At 48.0% G+C, this 12,080-nt stretch overlaps 1 protein-coding gene across 1 annotated transcript in view; it reads left to right on the forward strand.

Moving 5' to 3' along the window:
* Positions 1-12,080, forward strand: part of LOC137432826 (uncharacterized) — a 398,393-nt gene that overhangs the window by 324,582 nt on the left and 61,731 nt on the right. Inside the window, exon 11 of the mRNA XM_078783985.1 lies at positions 1,696-1,962. Coding sequence (XP_078640111.1) covers positions 1,696-1,962 — 267 coding nt within the window. The remainder of the gene's footprint in view (positions 1-1,695; positions 1,963-12,080) is intronic.

Here is a 12,080-nt window from a genome sequence, read left to right on the forward strand (position 1 = left end):
GCAACGCCACTATATATTAACCCATACCCACCGACGGGGTTTTGTGTGTGTGTGTGTGTGTGGGGGGGGGGGGGGGGTAGGGTGGGGTGGGCTTTCGATTGGTGAACCAATTCTGTGACCCAATATGCAAATTCTTAAAATTATGTAACCTGCTTCCCCACAGCGTATCTACCAAGCTTGATATTGTCGCGCGACTCCCCCTCAGTTAAGACCGGGGAAATCGCGAATGGAAACGAGCGTAATGAGGCATCCAGGTCAATAGCGGATTTGCTATACACGCGCGGGAGGAAGAAGGAAAGAAGAAGTAACGGCGAGATTTACCTGATCCGCGCGAAGTCTTGAACCTGCAAAAAGTAACTTACAAACGAAAACGGAATTAAAGTTGGTTGGGAAAATAATACAAGGGTTTATCTAATATGGTGTCGGGACAGGAAAAGAACGCGCCGGTAATCACTAAACCCCCTAAATTGGGATCGCGCACACCTCACTTCAAATACAAGACAAATTGGAGAATATGAAAATAAATGTTTCTTTGTGTTTGTGAATGCGAGCTTATCTCAGTCTGGCAGTGTCAGGGATCGTCTGGCTCAAGCGCATCATCCGACGCAGCTCCTGTCGGTGGGAAGAAAGGCCTCGATGAGCCCCCGTTCGCACACTGCTAGGCCACCGAGCCACTCGCTCGCCCCGGTCTCGCCCGCTCCATTGGCAAGCCTCGCTCGCATGTGAATGCCAGGGAGAATCGACGGCGTTCCTTCTCTCCACCAACTTCCGAACTCCTCGATCCTTCCTCAAAGTCCGAAGCAAGAGAAGATCCAGCACGAAGGGACAGTCCAGAGCAAGAGGCCAAAAGGAAGAGCGGAAAATGCCGGTAAGCGAGAGGTTTTACTCACCGTCACGTGTCGTCAGCCCTCCTCCCCTCCAATCAGCGCGGCGCCCCTTGACCTCTCAAATCTTCTAATTGCGTTGCTGTCCTCTCATTGGCCAAGCGCTTTTTGCCCTTCGTGTCACGCCATCCGTCGGTGGCCAATCAGTGCGTCGCTCCTTCCATCAATCACGGGGAAGCTTTCTGCCCTTCCCCTGACCAATCACACGTCCTCCCCTACCCTGCCAATCGGTGGCCTGCTCTTTGCTTGCCCTTCCCCCCTGTCAATCAAGAGTCCTTCTGGGCGTGGCTCTCAGCCTGCCTGTTCGATGTCTGATCGCCATGGTGTACCACTGTGCGGCCGCTTGCTGTCTGCTCTTCTGGTCAGCTTTATCGTCTTGTGGCGGAGGGGGGATTTAATTAATGTGTGCACTAATGGGGCTAACTAATGTATGTGATGTGTTGCCATAAGGGACAATGGATAAATCACAGAGGTTTGACATACTGGGGAGTTAGCCTAATCCCTATTCTACCTATCAACCGATCATCCTCGTATGATCACAGGTACACACCTAATCCGACATTCGGGACACAGAACTTATTACATCGAGATTCCCTATCCCGACATACAAAGCACCTACCTATACAGATCTACCTGGATCTATATATGCCCTACCCAACCGACATACAAAATATGCTCAGGAAGCTCACATTAAGTGCATTTTAACCTTTAATAAAAACGGAACCATTGACGTCATCACCAGAAGTATTTTCACAGATATTAGTTTTCTATTCTTCATAAACATTGTACCGTTTTCTCTCTCCCTGCACAGATCTCCCAACCTCCCGGTTCGTACCAGAGATTCCCATGGATGGTGAAACCGTTACCTTCTCTTGTGCCATTCAGAGCCATTTTAACCTCCGCCTCTCTGCACGATGTTCGGGAATTGGAACAAAAGAGGTTCAAAGAGATGGAGAACGAACAACTGCGAACCTTGTATTCACAGCTTCTACCGCAAACAACGGAGCATCATGTTACTGTTACATGGAATTTGGCGGGAATATCTTCAAATCAGGAACAAGGACCCTGGATGTACAATGTGAGTAACACACACAAGTTTATTCCTTGTTTAGAGCCCGTACCTGATGTTTATTACCTTGTCATGGATACAAACATCGATTAGATGGAATGATTCATGGATGTTGTTTGTTTGAGATTAACCTGACCCTGTAAATCAAACACCTTCTGCACAAACTCAGCAGTTTCAGCAACTCTTCTTGTTAAACTATTCATGGCATTGTTACCTTCTTACCTTGGAAAGAGAAAAATAACAAAAACGATATCTCAACTTTAATTGTAAAAGTTTCAGCTTCATGTCGAATCTCGGCCCAACTACAAACTGCCATGCTGGTGTTACCAAGGCCGTGTGATTAATCAATGTGTGTGCCACCTCTCGGATGGACGTTAAGCCGGGTGTCCTGCTTTGTCTTGGTCCAACGTCAATCTTGGGCAGTAGGTTCGTGAAAGACTTGGGCCAAATTTTCTTCATCCTGCCCCCACAAGGTGGGAATGATTAATAGCTGTGAAGAAACAAAAACAGGGAATAAAATCAATGTTTCACTTTTTATAGGGATCTAAATTCACTTTTATCGGGATTCTTTTTTTTTAAACACACAAAACGATCTCGAACTGATTTGTATTAAAATTACCAGATACTGATGATTTGAAGCCTCGTTCATGTTGTGTTAACACTGATTTAGTCCATACCACCACTAGCTCATGGTCCTACACGGATTAACGTGTCCGAAGATAAACGTCCCCACTGTTATGGGACCAGGAACCCTGTACTTGACCGACAGACAGAGTGTTGTGTGGAAGGCACATCTTGTTGGTCGGGGTCCAATATACACTGCAGAACAACCAATCACGTGAGGGTCTTGAATGCACAGCAGGTTCTACTTGACAGTTTGTGCAGAGACGAAGAATTTAAACTTCTTTTTAATTTAATCTAATTCGAAGCTCAGACATTTTCATTTGTTTTCACGCACACTAATAGACTCTTAAAATTCAGGATTTACTCCTAAGTAAATTTATCAATGAACACACCTTCAGGGGAAGGATGGGATGTTGTTTTTAACAACATTGAAGTTCAAAATTAAAATATAACCTTCTTTCACCATTTCTTGGTAATTCACCTTATTAAGCATTCAATGTTCCTGAAAGCACAAAGAACGAGTCTAAATTAATTTCCTGCAACCAAGGATTCTCAGGCCTTTCAACCCCTGGGGACAAAACCAGGCTCGAGACCCCCAACCTGAAGGGAACGCATCGCTGTGTTGACCATGTCGATACAGGTGGTTATCTCATAATATTTAATCATTCAACAGACATTTGATTTTATAATATGGATGGAAATATTAGAAAGAGACCAAATAAAAAACAGACAAGTACAGCTACATTCAAACTACACCACCCCATGCCAACTATATAAATACCATATCCTCCAGCGCACTGCACATGGAGACGGTATTTGGAGGGAGAGGTGTACAATACATGATTGATTAATTGCGTAATTAAAATAAAGAAATAATGATTGTAAGATAATTAATTTCTTAATCAATTGGCTCATAGCATACCTAAACCACCATTGCTTCATCGAAAACTGTAACTTTTTGAAAATTATTTAAATAACTATTTAATCGAAAAATTTAATAATCAATTGATTACTTGATTAATCAATAAAGAATTAATCAATAAATCAAAAATATCCTTTATAGCCAAATTAATTTGTCACTGTCTTGTCCAAATATCAGTTTCCTTGCTCAAAAGGTGCATGAGGTATTGCCCAGATGAAAAACAAAATTAAAAAAGTGATTAAGAATGAAAATAAATAAATAATAATTGTAAAATAATAAAATTGTTAATCATTTGGCCAATATAATACCTAAACCACCATCGTCTATAACTTTAAAAAATTAATTGATTAGGTAATTAATTAAATAAATAATCGATCAATTAATGAATCAATAAATAAAAAATACCCTTTACAACCAAATAATCTGGTCATTGTCATGTCAAAATATCAACCTCTTCGCTCAAAAGGTGCCCGAGATATTGCCCCGGGGAGAAAGAAAATAAATGAGCACTTAATAAATCAATAATAACTAAATAATTAATCATTCATCAAAAAATAAAAATACGAGTTCGCCAAAGCACATGCACACTATTGTGCCCAAATTTCAGAATCCTAGCTCAAAGGATGGCCCGGCCAAACAAACAAGAAAACAAACGGAGTGAAAACTGAGTACTCCCTTTTGGCGTGCGTCATTACCAGGCCACCGGCGGTGCCCGTCGTTTACGTCATGCAGCAACTGGAGATGGAATATGAAAGGGGCAGTGTACAAAAATGTATGAAATGTAATCCAGGAAGGTATGATTGCTGGTGGATGGTTTGACATCTTCTTCAATATCCAGAATTGACAAGGAAATTATTTGTAACGAGGCACGACCAGGTAGAACAGTGAGATCATTCCAGTTTTCTTGATGCCTCACTTCCTGTGTCCTCACTTCCTGTGTACCTCACTTCCTGTGTCCTCGCTTTCTGTGTTTTGGGATCGTTACTGTATAAAAGCGGGTCAGCCGACGACCTGTGGGCTGCCTACGATCTGCTCCATGCTACGTTCCCTCTTAAGGACTTCAAGCCCTGCTTCGGCCTCTTCTTGTGCCCCTGGCCACCATTGTGTTGATTAAAGTCTACCTAAAGGCCTACTTGTCTTTTCTGCTCTGCCACAACAATCAGCTTAATCGGGGTAATTCATCTGGTTATTGTACAGCTCTTGGATCACTACTTCGAGGTCACATGACAAGTCATCAGGATGATACCCTCACTTCGGAAGGTATTTATTAATGGAATCGTTGGGAGATGTATTGTTAAATAGATCCTGACAGGTATCGGGAGAAAATGTGGGATCTTTACCTATTATACTGAAGATGGCAGTTGATAAAGAAAGGCAGAGTGGAGAACTGACAATGGGAAAACCCTGATTCACCCAGAATTCTGGAATTTGAATTAGAACCACCATTTAACAGAGTCAAACCATCATTTACCAAGGTCAAACCATCATTTAACAAAGTCAAACCATCATTTAAAAAATTCGAACCATAATAATTTAAGAAAGTCGAACCATCATTTAACAAAGTCGAACTATCATTTAACAAAGTCGAACTATCATTTAACAAAGTCGAACCATCATTTAACAAACTCGAACAATCATTTAACAAACTCAAACAATCATTTTAAAAAACTCAAACAATCATTTAAAAAACTCAAACAATCATTTAACAAACTTGAACAATCATTTAACAAACTCGAACAATCATTTAACAAAGTCGAACCATCATTTAACAAACTCGAACTATCATTTAACAAAGTCGAACCATCATTTAACAAACTCGAACAATCATTTAACAAACTCGAACAATCATTTAAAAAAAACTCAAACAATCATTTAAAAAACTCAAACAATCATTTAACAAACTCGAACAATCATTTAACAAACTCGAACAATCATTTAACAAAGTCGAACCATCATTTAACAAACTCGAACTATCATTTAACAAAGTCGAACCATCATTTAACAAACTCGAGCCATCATTTAACAAAGTCGAACTATCATTTAACAAACTCGAACCATCATTTAACAAACTCGAACCATCATTTAACAAAGTCAAACTATCATTTAACAAAGTCAAACCATCATTTAAAAAATTCAAACCATAATAATTTAAGAAAGTCGAACCATCATTTAACAAAGTCATGTCATGACTGGTGTAAAAGTCATAGTCATGGTGTAAAAGATGTTAAAAGGCTTGCCATGGCCTGCTACATGTGAAATCCCCCAGTTCACATTGAATCACATTACACATTTCCATTTCCAAAACACAATAATCGCTCCTCCTGGTCTCCAAGAATCATCACTCACTCTCCAGTTTCCACTCTCACGACCACATCAAAACACATAACCACAACACAAAAACATACGCCACCCACAAGACACTGTGTGGCCCCCATTCCATCCCCCCACCGGCCATGTCATCACTCTCACCCGCCCCCTAACTCCAAATTACATGTCCCCCAATTTACTAAGTGTTACGGATTCGGCCCTTCCGTGGTTGTGGCTTTCATCCACTTGTAACATTGCTGGCTATGTATTATTATTCTTATCGGGGTTGGAAGGAAACAGCGATTATTGTTGTTTAAGGGAAATGGTTATTGTGGTTAAAAGGTTAAAAGCGCTCATGGTAAAAATGAGACAGGAAATCGGATCGTGACCCGGAAGAGGGGGAGTGAAGAAGAAGAGGTGGTGAGGCAAAGGTCGTGGAAGACGTGTGGCGAAGCTCCGTACCTAGCGTGGTTGAGCGTACATCGCGAGTGAACTTTGAGTCCTTGAAAGGAATATCGTGCGATTGGTGTTATCGCCGGAATATTGAGGAACCTGCATAGCCAGGTATCGGCATTGAGGTTCCGGAGAATCCTTGCCTAGAGGCTCCGGCTCGAGTGAGAGCCGTCCGCCATTCTGCCCCGCACGCTGCATCTACCGAAGAAGGTTTTGGTACGCGACAACTTTTCTCATCCTCCGGCCGTCTGCCAGGGATGCGTGTGTGCGAAAGCGGCGTTTGAACGTTACACGGCGGTTCGCTGATTGAATGGCGAACGTGTATGTCGGCACGCGTCTTTGGGGATTTTCCATGCTACCGCGGGTTTGCTGGGTGTTGGACCACGTGACTTCTGTGCCGCTTCGACCGCCTACGCCTCGATTGATCTTGATCGGACATTGTTCCCACGATCGCTGGAGCGAAACAACTTCGCCTTGGAGAGTTATAGAGACATTGGGGAGTGCCGTGAGTTTGAGATAAGTACTAGATAAGATGGTACCATCTTAAGATTTTGATTGTCTGGATTTGCTATCGTTATTGGTGATGTTATTCCTGTGTGATTTTAAATATATTGTTGCGAATATGGAATTTGGCCTCCATATCCGCTTGTAAATATTCCCCTATTTTCTCCAATACTCCCCAACTTTCCCCGATCCCCCATTCCCTAGTCCCATTGCATGTAAATAACAATCAGTAGAGCCGACCTTCCCCTTATTCCCCCATTAAATGTCGTGCCCAGGTCCACCGCACCACACGTAGACAACTTTCGGACATCTTCCTAGTTATTCTTATTCTATGTCAGTTAAGGCCTCGTTTCCATTAATTATGACTCTTCGTTGCACCAGAATGTGATTATATGGCATCAGTAGTGAGTTTAGGACCTTTCCCATACCTCCTTCCATCTTCTTCCCCAACAATTACAACAACAACAGAGGAGATGGCGGCGGAGCGGGGGAGGATGCGTCCTCACACCGGCTCGATTAGCGCCATAGACCATGCGCTCCACGGGGTTACCACGAAGGGGCTCCTTGTCAGCTCCTCGTCAAGGGCGGAGCCTGGTAAACCCCCCGCACGCACCCAATGAGAAGCAACGTGCCGATTCCACGAGGCGGAGCTAACGAGCCGAGGGCGTGTCACTCCCCGCCGGATATACGCGGCCCCGCGCCGGATGTGACGTCAGATGCGCACCCAGCTTGGAGAAGGAAAGCCACCTGCGAGCGCTGAGTCAGATGCGCCCCCAGCTTGAGCAGACAAGACGCCATCCGAGCGCTGCGACCTCCCCGCATCTCTGGACCGGACCGAGTCGATTCTGACCTTTGAGCCCAGGTGCACCTGGAGCCATCGCTACCCGCCTGTCCTTTCCATCAATCCCCGTGTGAGTCAGCTTTGTCCCGTTTATCTGTCGTCTGTTGGGAATAATATAAGATTGTGTCTAAGTGCTTGTCTTTCTATGCTGTCCCTCTTGTAGTTGTAATCTAACCTTCCGCCTTAATATAACCTCCTCCGGAGGTCTTGAGAACTGAACCCCTGGTGTCGTATTGTGTTATTGTAATCCAGCCGGGTGTCTTCTTTTTCTTATTGAGCCAGCATCGCGCGACTTCGTCAACGTCGAGTATAGTCGGGTAATTTGTGCGGACACGACGGCCATTCCGCTCGGCCCACTTTAACATCAAAGTCGTGTCCGTAACAATTGGTGTCGAGGAGTGGAATTCGAACCCGGGACTAAATTTATTAGGCCCAAATTGGTAACAAGTAGAATCGATTCGGAGCGCGTTTCCCGCGCGAAATTATAACGGCGAAATTTGTATTTGTTTTACAAAACTCGAATTTTGCAAGTCGCGCTATGGCGGATCAACACGGCTGGGGTCCGGTAGGGGAGAGTGAAGCAGGGTCGGTCCAGGACCAAATTGAGGGACATGAGGAGAGCGAAACAGCGAGGGTAGCAGGCACGCAAAATGGCGCCTCGCAAGAGCGCGCGGTAGCCGAGCCCGCTGTATCAACGGGCTTTAACATGCAGCCGATTGACATACAGGCCCTCATTGCGCAGCTACAGGCAGCTGTACAGATGAGTATGGGGAGCCAAATTGAGCGATTGAGTGAGCAAATGGGGGTAATGAGGGACGAAGCGAGGGGTACCAGTGAGGGGTTAGACAATAATTTTGAGAAGTTAGACAAGAAATTTGGGGGGTTAGACAATAATTTTGAGAAGTTAGACAAGAAATTTGGGAAGTTAGACAATAATTTTGAGGGGTTAGACAACGGGATAAAAGAGGTGAAACATGGGTTAACGGGGGTAGAAAACAGAATGGCCGCTCAAGAGAATCAAATGGAAGGGATGCAAAAGGGGTTAGAGGGGGTAGAAAATAGAATGGCTGCCCAGGAGAATCAGATAGAGGGAGTGAAAAATGGGTTAGAGGGGTTAGAAAACAGTATGGAAGGCAAATTGAGGGACATGAGGGACCAAGCGGAAAGGGAAGTTAAACAAATGGAGCAGCAGATAGAGGGGGTCAGAATGGGGGTAGAAACCAAACTGGATGCTCACAGGGAGGAAATGGAGCAGATGAGGGTGGCATCTGGGCAGGAGATGCAAGTGATGGGAGAGGAGATCAGAAGAGGAGTGAGTGAGGAGGTCGGAGGAGTGCGCGAGGAGGTGAGGCACTGTAAGGAGCGCATGGAGAAAGAGGTGAGAAAGGGGACTGTAAAATTGCAAGGTGGTATAGAGGAGTTGACGCTGGGAGTAGAACAACTGACAGTGGGACAAAAGGAGTTGGGGGACCAGGTAAAGAAGAACACAGCGGTAATAGAGGGTTTAAAATCGACACAGAAGGAGATGAAAAAGGACGTAGGGGTAATTAAAAAAGAGTGTCAGACGGTACATGAGGACCTGACGAGGAAAATGGACAAGGTGGTAGAGGTAATGGAGGTTAAAGAGCGGGAGGTGCGGGAGCACATAGAAAAAAATAAAGTGGAGTTAGAGGAAGAACTTAAAGGGGCGCACGAAGAGATGAAGGAGATGAAGCAAAAATTAGAAGAAGTGGAAGAAGGGGTGAGCGAAATTAAAAAGCGACGGAGAGAGGATAAGAAAGAGATAAAAGAGGAGGTAAAAGAATTGGTCCAGAGTCTGTGTTCGGATCGTGATGATGTGCTCATTAACCGGATGAGGGATTCGCAGGTGATGGAGGAGAAGCGAAGAGAAAGAGGACCCGGTGTAAGTGGTGACCAATATGGTCGTGCGTATGATGCGCCAGGTGATTTAATAAGCTTGGGGGTCGAGATAGACCCGGATGTTCGTGAGAGGCCAAGAGTGAGGTGTATGGCTGGTCCGGAGGGTATGGAACGAGAGGTGCGAGGTGTGGGTGAGCAAGGTTGTGGTGGTGGTGGTATGGAATGGGTAGCGGGTTGCGGAGGTGTGACCCATGCATCGACACCAACAGGGGTAGTTGTTGGAGGGACCGGGGAGGCACGAGAGCCCCTTGGGGGTAGTGTACTGTGGGGGCCCGGCCGGTTCGGCCCCGCGCTGACCCCGCAAGGGGCGACGCACGGGGTCCGGCAGGCGGGCAACGACTCACATACGAGGTGGTCCCACAAGGTCCCACTCGCGCCGTATGACGGCAAGAGTGATCTACGCGCGTACCTGGCGCAGTTCGACTGTGTGTGTAAGGGCAACGGTTGGGGTGAGGACGAAGGTGGAGTACACCTGGTGGCCGCATTGCGCGGCGCGGCGGCGGAGGTGCTGACGGCATTACCAGCGGGTGCTCTCACCCTGCCAGCCCTCCGCGACGCCCTAATTAATCGATTCGGCATAGAACAGCAGAGCGAGCTTGTTAAAGCTCAGCTCGCGCTGCGAAAACGCAAGCCCCAGGAAGCCATCGGGGAACTTGCCCACGACATTCGCCGCGCAGTGGGGATCGCACATGCTAGCATGGCAGCGGATTCCCGGGAAAGCCTGGCGCTGGACCATTTTATCCAGGCCCTCCCGGATATTGAGCTCCGGCAACAGCTCGCCATGTGGCGCCCGCAGACTCTGAGCCAGGCGGCTGACGCTGCGGCCCGTTGGGAAGCAGCGAGGCCCCTGGCCCGAGGGGGCGAGCGTCTCGCAATGGCGGTCCGCCAGGTGGGACCCCCGATGGAGGGCGGACCCCTTAGGGGACCCGCCCCCGACGTGGGTCCTGACCTGGCGGGCATGGTCCGGAGGCTGGTGGACCAGCGCCTGGCGGGACCTGGACCATGGCAGGCGGCCACGGAGGTGGCCCGCGGTGGACCACGAGCGGGTAATCCAATTCGGACCTACAGGGGGGGGGATTTGGAATTCCGGAGGCAAGCACCTTATCAGGTGAGGTGCTATACCTGCAACCGCCTGGGTCACCTGGCGCGGCACTGTCGAAACGCGCGCCGGGATGATCCCCGGCAGTTGAGGTCCTCAACTCCGCCCAGGGGGGAGCGGGTTAGCCGACCCCAGACACCCCCCCGCCAGACCCCGGGAAACTAGAAGGTGTCGGGCACGTAGGGCGGTGTTCGGCAGCAGAGGATGGAGGAGAGCCCTCATTGACGCGACAGGTCATTTATTGTGGCCAAATTGGAACCGGTAGCCTGACAATTAGATGCAAAATTGCCGGCGTGGGGGTAGACGCCGTAGTGGACACAGGAGCTAGCGCCACGATCATCAGCCCTGTGGTCCTTGATTCGAGCGCAGGTGGCTGGGATAAGATCCAGCGCCTGCAAAATTATAGTTTGCAGCTTGCTACCGGGGTAACGGCCCCGATCATAGGGCGTGGTTCTGTGACCCTCAAGTTAGGGTCGGTAAGGAGGGAGATAGATGTTTGGGTGGCGGAGGTGTGCGACCCATGTTTAATAGGGTTGGACCTGTTGACTGCCAGCGGTTGTAAAATCGACTTGTGCCGGGGGATCCTGCAGGTGGGAGTAGAAGAGCTGCCGTTAGGGGGAGTGAGCACGGCCGAGAGAGCGGAGCTGGAGGCTTCCGAGGCCGTGACCATCCCCCCAAGGGCCGAGGCGATAGTGCCGGCCCGGTGGGCAGCTCGCCCAACATGGCAGGAGTCCTGCGGCCTGGTCGAACCGGTGGCAGCGCAGTCCATACCGGGTTTAATCGTGGGCCGCACCCTTGTAAAAACGGACGGACCGGTAGTGGCCGTCCGAGTAGTAAATGTGAGTACAGAACCACGCACTATAGTAAGGGGCACGAGGGTAGCTGGCTGCACCCCAGTTGAGGAAGTCGCGACAGTGAGGGGCGAGAACGTCCAGCCGAGCCGACCCCGGGGGGAGCCTTCAATAACAAGTAGGAATTGGCCCGATCCCATTTGCGAGATGGTAAATCGTAGTAGCGTAGAGTTGGGAGGTACCCAGAGGGAGGCCTTACACAAACTGGTTGGGTCCCATTTGGACCTCTTCTCCCTGTCCACCGAGGATATTGGACGTACGGGCCTGGTGAAACATCAGATCCACACCGGTGAGGCCCGGCCTATTCGTCAGGCCGCCCGACGGCTCCCTTGGAGCAAGAGGGCGGAAGCTGACGAGCAGGTTGCAAAAATGCTCGACGCAGGTGTGATCGAGCCCTCGGGAAGTCCTTGGATGTCACCTGTTGTGCTGGTCAAAAAGAAGGATGGGACCACGCGGTTCTGCGTGGACTATCGCCAGCTAAACAACGTGACACTCAAGGACTCATATCCCCTGCCAAGGATTGATGACACCCTCGATGCCGTTGCGGGCTCAAATTGGTTCACAACTTTGGACCTCAAGAGTGGGTATTGGCAGGTGGAGATGGAT

This window comes from Myxine glutinosa, chromosome 8 (assembly GCF_964187855.1).
Source record: "Myxine glutinosa chromosome 8, kmMyxGlut1.1, whole genome shotgun sequence".
Taxonomy (NCBI): Eukaryota; Metazoa; Chordata; class Myxini; order Myxiniformes; family Myxinidae; genus Myxine; species Myxine glutinosa.